Source organism: Saccopteryx leptura, chromosome 12 (genome assembly GCF_036850995.1).
Source record: "Saccopteryx leptura isolate mSacLep1 chromosome 12, mSacLep1_pri_phased_curated, whole genome shotgun sequence".
Classification (NCBI taxonomy): Eukaryota; Metazoa; Chordata; class Mammalia; order Chiroptera; family Emballonuridae; genus Saccopteryx; species Saccopteryx leptura.
The window spans coordinates 26,781,462-26,800,685 of NC_089514.1; the positions used below are offsets into that span (position 1 = coordinate 26,781,462).

The 19,224-nt window shown below is 31.7% G+C and overlaps 1 protein-coding gene across 2 annotated transcripts in view; it reads right to left on the reverse strand.

Moving 5' to 3' along the window:
• PHF14 (PHD finger protein 14) overlaps positions 1–19,224 on the reverse strand; it is a 186,010-nt gene that overhangs the window by 53,162 nt on the left and 113,624 nt on the right. For both annotated transcript variants that reach the window (XM_066354053.1, XM_066354052.1), the window contains exon 17: positions 10,267–10,384. In XM_066354053.1, coding sequence (XP_066210150.1) covers positions 10,267–10,384 — 118 coding nt within the window. The remainder of the gene's footprint in view (positions 1–10,266; positions 10,385–19,224) is intronic.

Sequence of the window (19,224 nt, forward strand, 5' to 3'; positions counted from 1 at the left end):
AACTCCCATATGTGCCTTGACCAGGCAAGCCCAGGGTTTCGAACCGGCGACCTCAGCATTTCCAGGTCGACGCTTTATCCACTGCACCACCACAGGTCAGGCCAGATTACTTTTTAAAAACATTCTTTACATTTATAAATCATGACATTATCACTAATTTTCAACTTTTCTCTCTGTGGCTATTATTTTTAAAAATATGAAGAGATGTCATTTACCAAGTATCTCCATTATTCCAAGTATTGCCATTAAACTTTTCACAAATGAGCAACCAGAAGCACCTTGCTGAAGGTCACAAGCCTCATAAATAGTTACTATATGAACACAGTTTAGTTCTTTCAAAATCTCATAAAGCTATTTTCTCTACATCATATTACAGACTTTCGTGAGTATTTTCAATTACTCTATTTTCTTACTCAGCAATGCCTCAAATGTAAGAAACTTCATAAATTTAATGGCACATTTTTATGGAAAAAACTATCACTTCAAGATATAAACTGATTATAGATACACATGCAAATTTCAGAAACTTCAAAAACTAAATGTTAAATGTAAGTAACATGGCATAACACATTTTCACTATATCCCCAAACCCTAATCTATAATTTCTTATCAATCTTGATATTCTATCAGAACATCATAAGTAGAATGCTTGAATAATTTAACTTCAGAACTCAATTCTAGTAACTCAGAATTCATTCTTTGATTTTTCTAACTTAGATTTGAAGAAGTCTATCTTAGTTGAAGGCAAAAAGATACTTCTTAAACCACAATATGTAGGTTAAGAAGACATTTTTTAACAGATTCTGCAAAATGATGAAATAGTTAAATTTTAAATCAATTAGAAGGAATAAACTAACTATATCGACATCTAAAATACATGAAATCTCTTTCTCTCTTCTTTCAAGCTAAAATTTGAGCCTTATTCAGTCAGGTGTTACTTTCACAGTTCTATGAATGGGCTAGTAGTTTATTTCAACTAGGACCATCTATTTTCAATGAACAGTGCCTTTCACACTCACATTATATACAAATACTAGGATAACAGGAGTACATATTAATATATTTTGTTCTGAATTTTTACATTGATATATTATAAAACTTAATTTTAATATTTCAAATACTGTGTTAATAAGGTAAAAACACTCTTACTATTTTAAAATAGTAATATATCTTTCAGCTTAACTACAATATTAGTAGTGAACTTTTTTCCTTCAAAATAATAAGGAATAAAAACTTTAAAAAATTTAAAAATGAAAGGATAATATGAAGCTGGTGAGTTTTGAAAGACAAGCCTCTGTATGGCACCCTACTGTACTTTGATTAATTATCTCATTTATGATTTAGTTTCTCCTCACAGGTGGCATTCTACCACATGCTATGTAAGCGCACAGGCCCACACGCCATCTAAATGAGGAAATGGCTTGTTTTTTAAGTTTGTAGTAAATGTAACTAAAAAGTAATTTAGTTTTTCAGTTTTGTAAATTATTAATATAGAAAACATTTGTCTAATTTTACAGAATCCAGTCATTTTTTTCTCTGTGAATACAATGCTGAATTACATAAAAATGTATGTCAAACACTGATAAATTTTACTGAAAGAAATCATATTTTTTTAAAGATTCTTAAAGGAATGCCTGACCATAACTTACTGAAGTAAACCAATACGCTTATGTATATATTACTCAGTTCGCATGAAAATGAGTCTAGGTTACAAAACTAAACAGATCAGCATAGATTCTAATTCTATTATAAAGAATAACCATAAGCAATTCTTTGCTTTGATGAATACTTTTACTTGATAAAAATATTACCGAGGGATAGATTTCAGAAACATGTCTAGGACAATCAAGTAAACAACCTCTTGAGCAGGCAATCATGACAAATAAATAATGAGTTCAGCTCAGGACATAAATGTTCAGTTTAAACAAACAACACACTCCAAAAAAAAAACCCACAGTGGAACTGTTAATGGCTATTACTTTTTATTGAATTCACAAATCATTGTTTCCCATCTGAAAGTATGACACTCCATTAGAAACTAAGGGCTTGAAAGACACATACACTTCTGCCTGCCAGGGAAAATGCTAGTGTGACTGGCCACATCTTGAACTTAGTCTAGGATAAGGTAGAAGGACAACTGGAAGTTCGTGGGCTTTATCCTACATACTAACTAAAAGGAAGTCTTAAGTTTAAATATTTAACTATAGTCATCATCAAGGATAACCATCCCAGAGTTTTAATTCTCAGACTTTCTACAAACCACAACAGATCTTAATATGGATTTTAATATGGATTAAACTTTAACTACAAACCACAACAGATTTTAATATGGATTCTAATGTGTAGGAGTCTGTATACAACTTTTCCCCAGAATTTTACATACCTGTTTCCGTAAAAATGGCAAATCGAACTCAGTAAGGCTTGTCACACAAGTATTCTTTTTTTAAGTATTTTTAAAAATTTATTCATTTTCAGAGAGAGAGGAGTGACAGAGAGAAAAGGGAGGAGGAGCAGGAAGCATCAACTCCCACATGTCCCTTGACCGGGCAAGCTCAGGTTTAGAACCAGCGACCTCAGAGTTCCAGGTTGATGCTTTATCCACTGCGCCACCACAGGTCAGGCACAACTGTACTTTTTTTTTTTTTTTTTTTTTTTAAATTATTTTTATTTATTTATTCATTTTAGGGGAGAGAGAGGAGGGGAGGAGCAGGAAGCTTCAACTCCCATATGTGCCTTGACTGGGCAAGCCCAGGGTTTTGAACCGGCGACCTCAGTATTCCAGGTTGACGCTTTTGTCCACTGCGCCACCACAGGTCAGGCACAACTGTTCTAATACTAGAAGAATACTGAATTAAGACAGTTCAGTGGTATAAATTTTACCTGAAAATGACTTTTCTGTCAGCTGTGCTGAATTCAAAGATTTAAAATTTAACCTAATGTAAATAAAATCCAAGAGACCCTATGAATAGTTAAAATATTAAAAAGTCTCCCTTACTTTTAAAGAGTCAGTTATATGCTTCAAATTTAATCAAATCTTAAAGGATAGCTCATTTTAATATTTCCAGGTTCAATTAAATATGCTTGCTTAATATAGTGTGGCAAGATACTCCGTGGAGAGATTGTTCCGTTTTAAAGAGGTAAAATTCTCAATAATTATTTTACTTGAAAACCACACACACACACACACACACACACGTTGTTTTGACATAAGTAGATTGGCTGTAGAATTCTAGTTGCTCAATGTAGAAAATTTGGAAAACAAAACAAAAATGAAAAAAAATTATACTTTTGCTTTTCAGGGATTTCTATTACAATGATTATCAAAAAGTACCACTATTTGTCTCAGTTGGCATGTGTAGTTCCAGAAAATCTTGCAGAGGGATTTAGATGAGATTTCCATGCATATTTATGATTTAAAAAAGTAGTATACTAGAAACATTAAATATAAATGAACCACATCTCTCCAAGCTAAGACAGCCCATCCTGAACTAGTCAGATAATGACCCATCATGTTTACTCTATGGCTTTTCGCAAAAACAGAGCTTAAACAAGGATGGAAAGCTGCGATCGTAACTGGCACAGTCACTATAAAAGTATAGCTAAATTCTGAGTAGCACCTGGATGAAGCACTTTTAAAATAAATATTTATATATGTTCACTAACCATGTCAAAATTATTTTGGGTGTTTTAGCAGATAGAAGTTGTTGCTATCTGAATCGAGTATACCCAACAAAAAAAACTGAATAGTGAACTGTGCTCTGTATTTTATATCATACATACTAAATCTACCTTATATCTTACATCTAAGTATATATTATGCTGTATAAGTGTCAAAGTTTGATTTGTTTTATATGTATTGTATTTTAAAATTATAAAAAGTTAATTTTTAGCTTAAAAACCGTAATGACCAAAGAATTAATAAATATATAAAACAGTGGTTTTTATTCCTGACTGCTAATTAAAATAAGTTGAGGAGCTTTAGAAAAAACAAACAAATATATACCCTCACTCTCTCTCTCTCCCCTTCCAGAACAATTCCATCTAAAAGCCATCAGATTATGATAAGCAAACTAGGTACCCATGTGGGGTGGAGATAAAGGGAGAAAGACGTTAGTTTTATATCAGGGGATTAATAATGTAAAAATATATATTAATGATAATGGGAGCCAGTTTTCTTGTCATGAAGTTACAGCTGTGGATAAGGAGAAAACAAATAGTTTACAATACCTATAAAGACATAGAAATTTAGGTGTAAATATATTATGTATCAAGATACATCCAGGCATACGTTGAAGATAATATTGCACCACCATAAAGAGAATACCACATAAAGTGAGTCACACAATTTTTTTGGTTTCCCAGTCCATATAAACATATGTTCACACTAAACTGTACAGGCAGTCCCAGGGCTGTGAATTAAAGAGGTTCTGTGGGCTTGTTCTTAAGTTGAATTCGTATGTAAGTTGAAACAGGTATATTTATCTATTAAATAAAACTTGCACAGATGTTTGTCTTAACATTTATTTTTATCTTTCTGTGCATAAATACGTAAACATTTTCAAACCAATACCACGTACCTTGTTTGAACCCCGGGGACTGCCTGTCGTTTATAAAATGTTCTATAGCATTATGTCTAAGAATACAATGTATACATATACCTTGCCAAAAAGTGACACTGAGATATAAAATGAGCAAATGAAATCGGAAAAATATATGGCCAATAGATTTGCTCAAAATAGGGTTGCCACAAGTCTTCAATTTATAAAAACCATAGGATTTGTGAAATGCAATAAAACAAGGTATTTGTGTATATGCATGTAGTTGTTGGCTTTATCTATTGAGAAGACCTAGCAGGAGCAACATCCCAGCAACAATGAGCATGTCTAGTACCCACATCTTGGTTTCTAAACACTCCTTGGGAAAAGAGCTGGTGCCAGGAGGTGCGGAATGGAAGGTACAAGTTGAGCCTGGAACACTTTTAATAAGAAAATACTCAAAGATTGCTGATTATGTCCAAAGGACACAGATGCCAAGTCAAAGTGACAGAAGCTAGTTTAAAGTGGCTTCCATTAAACCAAATTTGGGACAATTCTAACACCAAAATAAGTAATGATAATAACCAGAATAACCAAGGGGAAAAAAACACAGAAAGTGAAAATTTAATGAATAGGATATTTACATAGCTTTAAGGTTCTTCCCCCACAAATTACTTATTAAATAAAAGGGGAAGAGAATGGAGAAGACTTGCAGATAACTCCTCACACAAGTGAGTAGAGTTAACATCACTATCTGTGTGGTTCAAATCAAAATCATGTGTCACCTGATAGAAAGTATACTCAGCACATCTGTGTTATTCTTATCAAAGGTGCATAAAATGAACCTAAGCACAAGAAAAGATCAGAAATATTCAGAGTGGAAAACATTTTACAAAGTAACTGCCTTATCTTCAAAAGTGGCAAGATAATAGAAGTCAAAAAATGGCAAAGATTGGAGACGAAAGAAACATGAAAACTAAATGCAGCAAGTGATTCTGCAGTAGATCATTCTGCTATAAAGGACATTACTGGACAAATGGCAAACTTGAATGGGGTGTGAGAATTAGGTGGTACAAATGTAACATTAATTTCCTGATTTGAGGCAGTTATATTTTGGCTATGTAGAAGAATAAAAAAAACACTAACAGATGTAAAGCAGAGGTGTGATAAATACACTTTCTGTAAGATTACTTGTATCAGTATAGGTGTGGTCTTCAAATACTTTTATTGATATATCCCAATATGAAAAGTATTTAAAATGCATCTTAACATAAGTACAAGTGTATGAAGTTATATACCTGTTATATGGTATTAATGTATTATTTACATTATAAAACAGACTCAGACATAGAAATTAAAATGGGATACGACACAGAATTGCATTGATTTAATTAGCCATCTTGTCTACCTCCTGGGGCACAGACACTTCATTTTGGAGGCCTCCAGTAACGGGAATGGATAAAAGGGGAGATGAGTCTGGTAGACCTATTTACATAGCTTCGAAAATACGAGGACCTGATGGAATGAGGAAAAGTGATAAACTGAGTCAAGACAGGAGAAATGGAGAAAAGGAGCAAAGAGCAGACTGGAGAAACATTGAAGGAAGAAAACTTTTGCAGGACTTAGGCAGGGATATTCTGACGGGCCAAGGATGGGGAAAGCCTGGAGATGGTTCCAGGTATTTGGCTTGGGTGCATTGATGGAGGGGGAGATGAAAGAACAAGTAAGAGATGGGCGAGGTGGAGGAGGAAGAATAAAATGCAGTGCTTTTCCAGGAGTATAGCATTCACTACCAATAGTATTTCATAACATGGTAAAGAGCAAGAAAAGAAATAGTAATTCATGCTGATAGGTAGCAATGTACAAGCTCTACTGGAATAAACCTAGTTCACTGTGTGAATAGCTGCTGCTGCTGTCCAATGTCTTCGAAGCATAGATAGCCTATGTAAGAAAGTATGTTTTGTGCATGTGAGTTTCCATGTGTGTGTGCAGATTTGTGTCTCCATGTGTACATATATGTTAAAGATATAGACCTGCATCTATGAAGTGGTTCATTTTTCAGGAAAACTAAAGTGACTCCGTAGGTTTATGAAGTGTTGATAAGGCAGAGAATGTCTTGTCATGCCATACCTCATGGGTGTGGGTAGTATAAAAATTCACTCTATGTACAAATACTGTCATTATGTTGTACACCTGAAACTAATACAATATTATAGTCAATTCTATCTAAATTTTTTTTTAAAACCTATCTACTTTTAGGTAAGTTGTTACTAAATGAATATAATTAAAACTACACGTAGTTGTATTTTCTCTTTCATGTGCTAAAACTTAAAACTGTATATTTAGATATGATGAATCTTTAGACTCTTGTGGGATTTTTATAAAAGTAATAATCCTATTAGCGACATAGTGACCTAAAGCCCAGAGCAAAAAGCCTGCTACCTGAAAGGCAAAGCCTTATAAATATAAGGTCTACTGGAAAGTTCTGTCCATTTTTGGAATAAAACAAAATACAAATTTTTCTTACCGTCAATAAACTTTATTAAATAATATATTTCCACAACCAATCCTATCCTCCAAATATGGTCCGAAATGGTTTGCTGAGCTGAATTAAGCCTTTCTGCGATCTCCGATGTTGTCAGAAAAGGATCTTGCTCCAACATGGTCTTAACAACATCGTCATCGATCAAAGATGGTCGCCCAGAACGTGGCTTATCAGAAAGGTCAAAATCACGTTTCGAATTTTTCGAACCATCTTCTACATGTCCTATCAGAAACTGGACCTTCACTAAACACTTTCAATAAATTTCTACATGCTTCTGTAGCATTTCTTCCTTGTTGAAATTCGTATACAATACAGTGGCGTAAATGAACTTTATCAGTAGCCATGGGTACACTATCGCTTCACACATAAGACTAACGTGAATCAACGTTGTTTTAGTTAATTTGCTACATCAGTATGTATACATTAAGTGATAAAAATAGAGAGGCACACATGCGCCAAATAAACGTGCTTATGTGTCAAAACTTGTTGTGATAGAAACGAACAGAACTTTCCAGTAGACGTTATATATTATGCTACTGAGAGTATACATGGCAATATTCTGGCATTTCCCCTACTGTGTGAAATTTGGAGACAATGTTAACAGTTAATTAATGTTTAAGTATAATGCATTTTAAAACATATATTAAACTATATACCCTTACCTGTATTATCTAAAATTCTAAGCAAAATAATGATTTCTGATTTTCGAGGAGTCATTTCGACCTAACAATTCTGACTACCACAGAGAAGGGAAGTTAGATATATATGTATTTTATGGCTATAACAATTCCACATTCACTTTCCCCTACCTGAATTTATTGGCAACTGATTCACTTCCTTTCTCCTGGCAGTAACTTTGCTTTAACTTCTCATATCATCAACACATATGAACATGGTAATTCTACCCAATATTATCTAACAAATAACATTCTACAAAGCAGAGAGAGAAAAATGAAGGATGAGCAAAGTATATTAACTTTCATTCTGGTTTCTTTTAGGCCCTAAGATGACACTAATTTTCTACAGTGATAATATACTGCTTTCCTAATTTAAAAGCTTCTGTAGCAATTCATTGACTTATAAAGCATGACTTTATCAGTGCTTTCTTCTGGGGACCCAATACTAGCAAATACCTTTTAAGAGAAAATGTAAACAGAAATTTACTACCTGCTGGTCAGGAATGGAAGTCTTCAAAAGTGAGCAAAACAGACTTGATGTAACGCAGATATTCAAGAAAATGAATCAAACTTTCTTAACTTTCAGCTTAACGGTTATATTAAACTTTTTTTTCATTGGAAAAAAGTAGAAATATAGAATATTCACATTGGTATGATAAAATATAAATCCATTTCACTGTTATGACATTCCAAAAATTAGAACCACATTTGGATGAAATTGCAAAATGTTGGTTGTTTATAGCTGGTTATAGTTGGTTATTCAATCACTGGTCAGAGTATAGAAATACAATGCAAGTTTTCTAACAATGTACCTTCCTAATGGATTTCCATTCAGAGTCCAAACACCTATTCTCTGGTAGAGAGAAGAAACAAAAACACCTTACCCTTCTCAATGGTTACTGCATTTACAAAATGTATGATATGCTCCCAAAGTCTGAAATATGTCCCCTTGCATTTTCAATATTCATTAACATGATTACTATATAACTTCACAAAGCCACTCTGCGTTTAATATAATGCTACATATAGTAGTCTAGAGCCTCTTCAAAACATTACTTTAAAAAGGCCTATTTATAAAAGGCAGTAAATCCCATTTCAAAAATTGCTTTCCTAATTTGCTTATTGAGGGAGCAGGAAATAAACAAACAACAAAAACACACTTAAAAAATTGTTTTATACTACAGAGTTTCATAAGACAACTATATAAAGTCTATAGTATGCTACTATTTTTTTCCCATTTAAATACAATTCCAGAAAGTATTTTTAAATTATGCAATAAAACCTTTTGATTATGAATGTGCTCCCTCTTAAATCTGTGTCTTAAAACATAAATAAAAATAATTCTTTATATTGTATAGTTTAAAATCTTGGGCAAAAGGTCTTATTAAATAAAATGTATACTCTTCTATTTTAATATTACAAATATGTAAAACTTAACAAATGTGTTATTTTTTAAATGCCTTTAAGTAGTTTTTTTTTTTCTATAATCAAATGCTCTTCTGCACTTTTAAATGAATAAATGTGTACAGATGGCCTCTGTGGTAAACTAGAGCAAATCATTTTAACTAATGATAAAAAGAATAGTTTTCATTCCATGATCAGATAGGAATTCAGCTTCAGTTTTAACTTTAAAAATATGGCTTGAAGTCCATATTACAGAAGACAGGTACTTTCCATTGTCTATTTAAGGAAGAAAATTTTGCTTAACCCGCAGTTGACCAGAATGTCTTATTTCAAATATATTCACTATCTCTGTCAAATGAATCCAAGTACCAGGAGTCTAGCTATTTACTCACATACTTTAATAAAACACCCTAATCTGAAACTTAAAGTGGTAGATTACCAGCACTTAAGGTTACAATAATGATATTCAAAAGATATAACTTCAGTAGTTTATATTTGGAGATAAACTATTAAATGACCTAAGATTTCATCTTTTCTACTTAGCTAAAATAAATATCAGAAATAAATTTTAGAATATGAAAACTAGTTTTCTCAAAAACAGACCTTATAATCACTCACAATATACTTTATATTATGAAGGGTCATCTACTAAATAAAATTGGAATTTATTGGTTATCCTTTTAGTTAACATTTGTAAATATTAATATTTTATATACCTATATACATTTTTTTGTCAAAATAAATTGCTATGACTCACTCAAGTCAAAATTTCCCCACTATTCCCTAGGTGTGGTAAATAAGCAAAGGGTGACTTTTTTGGGGCTACCACAGCACTATTTAATATGCTACTATAACATAGAGAATACACAAAACAGCTAAACCATTTCACAGAGCAAATTTATATAATTTAGTAGTGCTATTTATTTTCCTTAACTTAAGGGCAATAAAATCACCACGACAATGTATTTTTAAAAGTGCATTAGAATAAAATGTTGATCCTTCATATTCCAATTCTCTTTAAAGTCAGGAAGCTGATGGTGTGATACAGAAAAGCTATCAGATTGAAGGGGAACAAGACTTTTTCTTATAGGGTTTTCCCCCTTACCTTAGAAGATGACGAATCACACTCCTGACATATCCACCCATAACCGGTTTGCTTAGGAGACTTTTTCAAAGGAGGATCCAAGCAGCCAAAATGGTAGCATAGTCTGCATTCATCACACCTGCAGGGTAAACAGATTTATAGGATATCTAAATAATATTTTAAAACTATCTTTTTGAAGACAAATAGCAAACTATTGCACATTTCAACCTTATCACTGTTAATTCTACTGTTAGCTCACAAGATTATTAATTAATGTTTATGACAAAAATAATCTAAACCTGAAATAATAGTATAAAAACAAAATAAACATCAAATTTAACCCCAAAAAATTTCATTCAGAACATTTTGATAATAGAAATGTTAAGAGTATATGAATGAGTGTATGTGTACTGCCGTATGTGTTTAAAGCTAACAACAATTTCAGTTTTGAACTTTTAAGAATTAATCATTTGTCCATTAGATAGCTTAAAAATATTTAATAATTTGAAATACATGTAATTCAAAATTATGGATTCAATTCACAACATTGTGATTGTTCTAAAAGTTTTTAGAATTCTAAAGAATTCTAGTCTGTAATCAATTCTATACAATTTATATCTCATCACTAGTTCTCCAAGTTAATGCAGAGTATAAACTCTGCAATGTTTATAGCATGCTCTCAAAATCTATAGCAAATAAAAAACCATTCTAGAACTAGATGTTTTCTCAAATATAAATTTTCTCAAAATTTACCTGTCACTTTTCTCAGTGTATTTGGTTTTTCAAAGGACCTCCTAATAATTAAAACTCATTAATAAATGTTTTGCTAGTGGTTTTGCCACCTAAGTTGTACAAAATCTCAGAAAACTATCATACCTATTCTTCGTTTCAGACAATCTCATCCTGCTGACAATGAAGAAAGGTGTATTATTTCAGTGTCTTACAAAAAGAATATTTTATCAGTTGGAATAACAAGACCAAAATTCAGCAACAAATAACAAAGATGTATACATCTTATAGAAAGAATTACATTCCTTCTTTTCTTTGTGCTCTTTCTTTACGTTAAAAAAAAATATTATTTCATAACCAGTCTATCAGGTTCTCTTTATATATTGTTTCTCGTAACTGATTTACAATTTAAAAGCTGAGAAATCCACAACTAAGAAACCAAGGAGAAAAATTATAGGGCCCACCCACATTACTTGAATATATGCTTATTACTATTCAATAACCTTTATTAGAAAAAAAGGGGAAACAGCTATTTTTATAAACACACAAAAACAGTTGGTTTTATAAAACCCATCACAATAAATGGGACTGTAAATATATATTTATACTAAAATTTTATATCATGCTGCAAAATTCAATTTCCCAAAGACCCATTTTAGGAATCGAAAGTTTTCAGAAAAGGTAGTAGCTTAGCTGAGTTATTCAGGTATAAAGAAGCTTAAAACACAATTATAAGTCATAAGTTTATACATTTCTTTCTATACAACTTTCTCCTTATGAACCAAATAAACTTATGTATCTTTCCAAAAATCTTTTTTTAGATTCAAGATACAGACTTGGGGGAAAATGTTTATTATAATTCTAGTTATGGAAAAATTAAAATCAAATAACTTTATTTACTATGGCAGTATTATAAACTAAGTTATATTTAAAAACAGTTAAAATATTTAAATCATAAATGATATATAGCTAATAACATCAAATATAATATAGACTAAATGGCAAGCTCACACAATTTTATATTCTTTCTTAATTCAACTTATTTACCTTTCAGTAGTTAAAATTTCAATTAAATTAAATCTATGGATAGTTATAGGAACCTTCAGAGTATAATAAATATTTCTGAGTTTATGAGAATGTTGAGGCTTCAAGATAGCTGAAGTCATATTCCTTCAAGGATGAAAACTAGTATCTGAATCATCTTTGAAAGGGTAATTTGAAAAGAATCATATTCTTTACTTCATCAAGAAAATATAATAAATATAATTTACACTGTCACTGTCATCGCAGGGTCATGAGTATGAGTAACAGAAGTTGCTATATGTCTAACAGTGTCCCAGCCTTTTGTGTTTGGCGTGAGTACCATCAATTTGCTGTTCTGTCTAAATTCCTGTATTCAACCATTATAGGTTTTCCGAGTCCTCACTTCCTTGAAGAGTATCAGCACTGCTTGCTGATATTGTCAGTGTATTTGTCTAAGCAGCATATCCCCAGCAGTAATTTGTTATGGATTCAGAAACCACATCAATTTAAATGTAAACTTATTAAGACAGATTGACAGTAGAAAGACATGAAAATGAGAATTTATACTGAGGTAAGTACATAGACCCAATTTTCAGGAACTATAGTGTTTTTGCTTAACTTCAGGTTTTTGGACAATGTTTTTATAGCTCAGAATGCCAATAATTTGGGCTCTTGATAGGTGAAGAGTTATGGTATTAATATCTCCCTAGTTCATATAAAATTACAACATAATTACTGCATATTTAGTTTATAACTCTGTGTCATAATAACTTGCAAACTAAGATTTCTAGTATATAATTCAAATAAAAAAACTATGATAAGTATAAAGGTGAATCTTAATTCATTATTTTTTACCTTCATGTATGCAGATGATTCTTGTTGGAATATCTATGAATTTCCAGTTAATAAACTAAGAACAAGTTGTTATATTGATAACTCTGATTTGTAGATGATTTCAATTAATTGTAAAATCAATTACAATCAATACAAATTAATTGTATCTTTCAGCTCAAGAATAAATGCAAAGGGAAAAAGAAAGGTTTTATATGCTAGATTTGTTAGACGATAATGTTGAAGTATATGCCATTTAGAAATGACTTAATCCTTACTGATTCCTTCAACAGTGATACATCTTAGAATAACTTAGTCTATATGTGGAATGCTAATGTATTTGTGATGGGTTCCAGGGAAAAGGAAGAATTTGCTTATCAGAGCTACGCCCCAGAGGGGCAGAGCATCGCCCCCTGGTGGGCAGAGCTTCGCCCCTGGTGGGCGTGCCGGGTGGATCCCAGTCGGGCGCATGCGGGAGTCTGTCTAACAGTCTCTCCCCGTTTCCAGCTTCGGAAAAATACAAATAATAAAAAAAAAAAGAATTAGGAGTGAGGTGGGAGTTCTGTTAAGTTATAGTTCACACACTAGTAAATAAAAAACTGCAATTCCAAGATGAAATAGCAAAAAATAATAGATAATTCATTTAGGAACTGGTAAAATCGAGGAGAGAACACCAAAAAGAAACAACTCAGTCTTGAAATTGGTAGCTCTGTCAGTAAACAAATATAGAAATATAAGCTTTTTCCAGCAATAACTAAAATTATTTCCACGTGAAAAAAAAATCTGATTGTTTCTACACTAGAATATTGATTAATTTGAAGAAATCTTTTTGTGCTGGTAACAAAAATATCCTGAATGACACAGTGAACTTGAGCAGAATTTGTAAGAATTAAAAAACCATAGACAAATATAAGAGATATCATTAAGAATCCTAGAAATCAAAGAACAATGTAAATGGTAAAAATAGTGGATTACTTATTTCATGTACACATACATCACTTTGTAACATTTAGCAAATTTTGGCTATGTTACAAATTTATATCATTTTAAAACCTCAAAATTCAGAAACTCATATGGGTCTACAATCATTCTGCTACCAAACACCGAAATAGAATTGAAGTGGTTATTGATTAACTTACTAATGTTGGTCTCTACCTCAACTTCTTACATATACTTGGAAACATATAATGATAGCACATGTAAAATATATATATTTATCAAAATAAACAGTGAATAAAATGTTTTTAAAGTCTTTTGCAAAAGCAGTCATTGACCCACAAAAGCATAGTGATATAACACCATATACTTTATTAAATAACACAAAAACAGACTATTATAACTTACCAAGAGCACATATATTAAACAGGAAGGAAATGTCTTAAAATATTAAAAGAGAATATAAAACTAACCTGTAAAGAAACACTCTGAAATTTTTAATAAAATGCAAACTGGATGCTTAGATATTCTTTACTGTACACATTAACACTATAGGGCACTCTAAAATTACAGTTTTAAATGAGATTAAATTAATCCCATTTATAAGATAAGTGAAAAACTGACTGTTTAGATTCTTACTAAATACAATTTCCTAGGCATCAGATTAATAATGGATACAGATGTGAATAATAAAGCAGCCATATGGTCTTTTACACATTAATTTAATAAAAAGTAGTGAGCAAATAAACATATCTATGTGTTTTTAAAATACTTACTTAGCATAGTTATGTATAGCACCCTAGACAAAGAAGAGGAAGAAAATGATTTATGTTCTTATGTCCTATGATACATATAACAGGCAATCAATCATGTTTATCTGATTGCTGAGAATATACATTCAGGTAAAAAAGAAACAACGTATTTCCTTCTTTGTCTAAGAAACAGGCTAAAAGCCAGTGTTCTAAAGGGTTTCTTTAATTCCCCTAATTTTCAATTGATAATTTTACCAGGAGAGTACACTAACTACTTTTTAAACTAACAGAAACACTTAAAGTGCACGTCTTATGCATATAATTTGTAGCCAGATGATCAGCTAAATTTCAGGAAGAAGCTATCCCCAACATGGGATTAGAAAAGGAATGTATATTTTTTAATGATCAAGTTGATCCATAAACTTTTTTATGTCAATGAAACATTTTATTATATCCCTCCCAAGCCTATATAAAGTAAAATAAAATACTCTAAACATATGTACTCTTACGTCTGTTCATTAAAACAAAACAAAATAAAAAACACCTAAATATAAAATTCATGGATTGGATTTTCTTACTTTTCCATCATTTCCATGTAAAGACACTAACATTAACATTACTTAAATAAAATTTCACAGGCAGCTTAAAGTCCTACATAACCTCCTATTATGTTAATAGGTTAAACTCCTACTAACCACTAGTGATAGATTCTTTCATTGAATAGTAGCCAATTATTTCAATTACTCATTTTAAAAGATGGAGAAAATGCAGGTCTGTGGCCCATGAACTAAATCACTTTTAACATAATGCAAACATGCACAAAATTCTTCATTCTACCAATATTAGAATTACATTTAATATCAATAAAGACATATTTTATTCCTTATATTTTACAACAATCTTAGTGCAAATTACTTATATAAGCATTTTCTAAACAAAATAACTAGAAAATGTCTTTATATCATATTTCACAAATATAAGACTAATATAGAAGTCTTAAACATAATTTCATTAATGCCACTATAGACTTAAATCACAGCCAGTAATGAATGAATGGGTGGTAAAAAAGACAAAAGAATCCTTTACACATGGAAGTATATTAATTAGAAAAATGCATGGATAATTATCAAAATTAAAGTTCATATTTAATGATTACTTAAATAATGGGATCACTTCAGTTACCTACATCTGCACAACCAGGTTACAAGATTAAAAGAGAGAAAAAAAATGAAACATGAAATAAAGAATTCATATAAGAAGACACAGTAAGGTCAAGTACCTCTTCACAGCATGAGAATGATTTGACATTTCCATACCTAAAACACGTCTGCCTGGTTCTTTAATAAACCCATCTCCACCTGCTCATGCCCTTGGACATTTTCAGCAGTACAACCTGCTGTGCTCAAGCCCCACATAACTTTATATTTACCTGTTCATAATTAACTAATTATGTTTTAATCAATAGTGTAGATCTTGATTTTACAATGTAAATCAGATAAATGAGATAATGGCCGGGGGTCAATCTCATTTTATTTACAAAGCTCAGCGCGAGCATCCAGTTTCATTAAATCTTATGTACCGGAACAGCAGTGAATCTTATCAGCAGACCTGCAGAAAGTCTTAGCTTGAGTGCTGGGAGAAAGAGGCCCACGTTTTCATTAAGAATGCATTTGCAAAGCATGTCCACTTCAGAAATATTTTTAATCACAATCCTCAGTATATGTGAAATTTACAAAGTGCTGACTCAGATTGCAGAAAAAGATTTCTGCCTTCACGTGCCACACGATGCTAAAACTGAATCTCTTATACGTGTTACAGCTGTCAAAACCAATTGCAGAAAACAAAATTAATAATGCTACTGTTCCATTGTGCTGCAGAGTGTATGAGTTCCTTGAAAAGATTTTGGTGAAATATTCATAAAATATTACCAAACTGTGAATTAAGTAAAATAGTGTTAAGCTTTGTCAAGTAAAGAACAATAGTGTTTAAAAAAAGGAAAAAAGAGTGGCCTCATTAAGTAGTAGGATCCAAAACCAAGGGAACAAGATAATGGATATGAATATTCTTATTGTTTATGGTCAGCAATCTGTTTTTAATACCATAAATGGAAAATCAGATAAACATTCAAGAAACATAATGAACAAGGATATATGAGTTATGCAGAAACATTATTTCTAAATTTAAGATGAATATAGGTGAAGGCTAAATTTTGTTTTCATGTTCAAATATAACCCTAATTTCAAATCCTTTTTAAAAGCAATTAGTGAATTATGGATGAAGACATCTATGTTTTCTTGATGCATTTCTGATGTAAAACATTGCCTCCTTAATAGGTATAAAGTAAACATTTAAGTGACTTGATAAAAATAAAGACATTATATTGTATGTGTTGTATATGAAACTACCACAAATGTTTTTATATAGAAACAAATATTTTTGAAAACGTTAAGGGGCCTTTTAAGGTGATCAATGCAACATTCAGTCAATCAATGTCAATCACAACACAATGATTCTTTTAAAACTAAATATTATATACAACTGGTCCTCAAGTGAGGTCCCTGGTCAGCAGCATCAGCATCACTAAGGAACTCATTAGAAATGCAGAATTTCAGGCCCCCTCTCAGACCTACTGCCTCAGAACTGCTGGGAGCCAGGAAGGAGTCAAGTGGGGAGAAGGGAGATGAGGAGGAAAGTGTGGCAGAAATCTGTGTTATAACAAATCCTTCCTGTAATTCTGATGCACTGTAAAGTTTGAGAGTCACTGCTCTACACTACCATGTCATTCTTGTATTTCAGCAACCTTTAATTGCCTTCCTATTATTTTAGTGCTTTCCTGTCCCTGCTGCGTGACAAATGGCCATCATTTGCCTGTTGTGCTGTTTATTCTCACACATCTATGAATTGGTTCATATTTTCTTAAGTATATATTAATAATATTTCCTTTGAATAGCAACTGAACCAACTGGAAAAGACTAACCTTTATACTGTGGAAATATGAGAGCATATAGGAGATTATCAGGAGCAAATGTTTTCTACTTGCTTCAAAAGTTCTCCTATTCTGAATACATGTTTCTAGAACCAGTAATTATGAACTACACAGTTTTTACTTGTGATGTGGGACAAAGATTCTTAGGACTAGCACCAGATCTGGAGTAGCCTATCTACAACTGAAGACTGCAGATGGAGAATGATGATAATGTAGTATTCTAACTAGAACCAAGGTGGAAAGGATTTTGATTAATAGTGATACCAAAACCACCAAGGCTCAATGATTTCTCAAGAAATCTAAAATAAAATGACCACTAGTAACTTCTCACCATATATCAAAGGACAGACAATGTCTAATGCATTAGCACACTCTTTTAAGAAAAAGGGAATCATTGATATTTTCTTAAAATCAGCTGGAGTTCAGCAATAGTAATAATTACGAACATTTTTCTTAAACTTGTGTAATTAAGAGTTCTTTCTTAGTCTTAGAAAAGCTTACTGGTTTTGCTACAGGTTATTAATATTTTTTACAATACTATAAGATCTTTCAATAAGTTAATCTCAGTTTATATGTATTTTATATACATAGTACTCTTAGCAAACATCTTATCCAATAATATGGTTGCTTACTATAACTATAGATTACTAGCATACAGCAACATTATATTTACACTTGCTTTTGATTATCTATCACATTGCCTACTCTATTCCTAAAGTTTAAACTATTTTCAGTTGCCACTATACCTGAAAAGATATCCAAAACAACATTTATATACCAGGAAATTCCAAGAAACAAGGTAACAATTTACATGTATATGTGCATTTCAATTTCAGCCAAGAGTCTCTTTTAAATCAGTTCAAGATGGAGTGATGACATGCAACATATTTCTGTAGTTGACTTAAAACTTGACCATTAAAGCTTGAAGATCAGATTTTAATTCTTTTAACCTCTGAAAAGATAAAGATGTTGATGAAGATCTTTCAGCTGGTAGGTTGTATAGTCAGTAAGTTTTGTATCTCCCTTCTTAACCTTGTCCTTAAGGTTGAGAAAAATAAAGTTATACTGAACACAGGAAATTTGTATTAAATCAATAAAGACTGAATAAATTTGGGCATTACTCAAACATATCTAGAGAGCAACACGGATATATTCTTACTTATGAGCTTAAAATCTGAAGTTGTAGAAATTTCATGCTAATGTTAGTGCTTTCACACCTACAACTAATGAGCCAAAATTAGAATACATTGGCTTTACAAGTCTTTCTCTTCTGCTGAATATTATCAGTAGAAACAATGTTTAATGTAAGAGTCTATAGTTTCTCAATGTAGCATTTCATATATGAATATATGTATTAGGTTGGATGAAACAGAATAGCAGACTAATGGAATGCATTGTCTTTCTTGATTGTTACTGGTATTGTTCAACAGCAACAGTAAGTAGCACATTGCGTTTAAGTCCCAAAGGCTTCCATAACTCTTCGTTAAGTCCAAATACTGTATATCATCATTTGCCAAAGAAGCAAGAGGGAAAAACATTACTTCACAGGACAATTCTACAAAACATTATCTATAATTTCCAACAATGCACATATCAAATATTTCTGATTAGTGCAAAAAAAAAAAAAAAAAAAGAAGAAAAAAAATAGAAAAAAAAAATCCACACAGGCAAATTAAGTGCCTTGTCAGTCCAAGTAACAAACCAATCAATTACATTCTATCC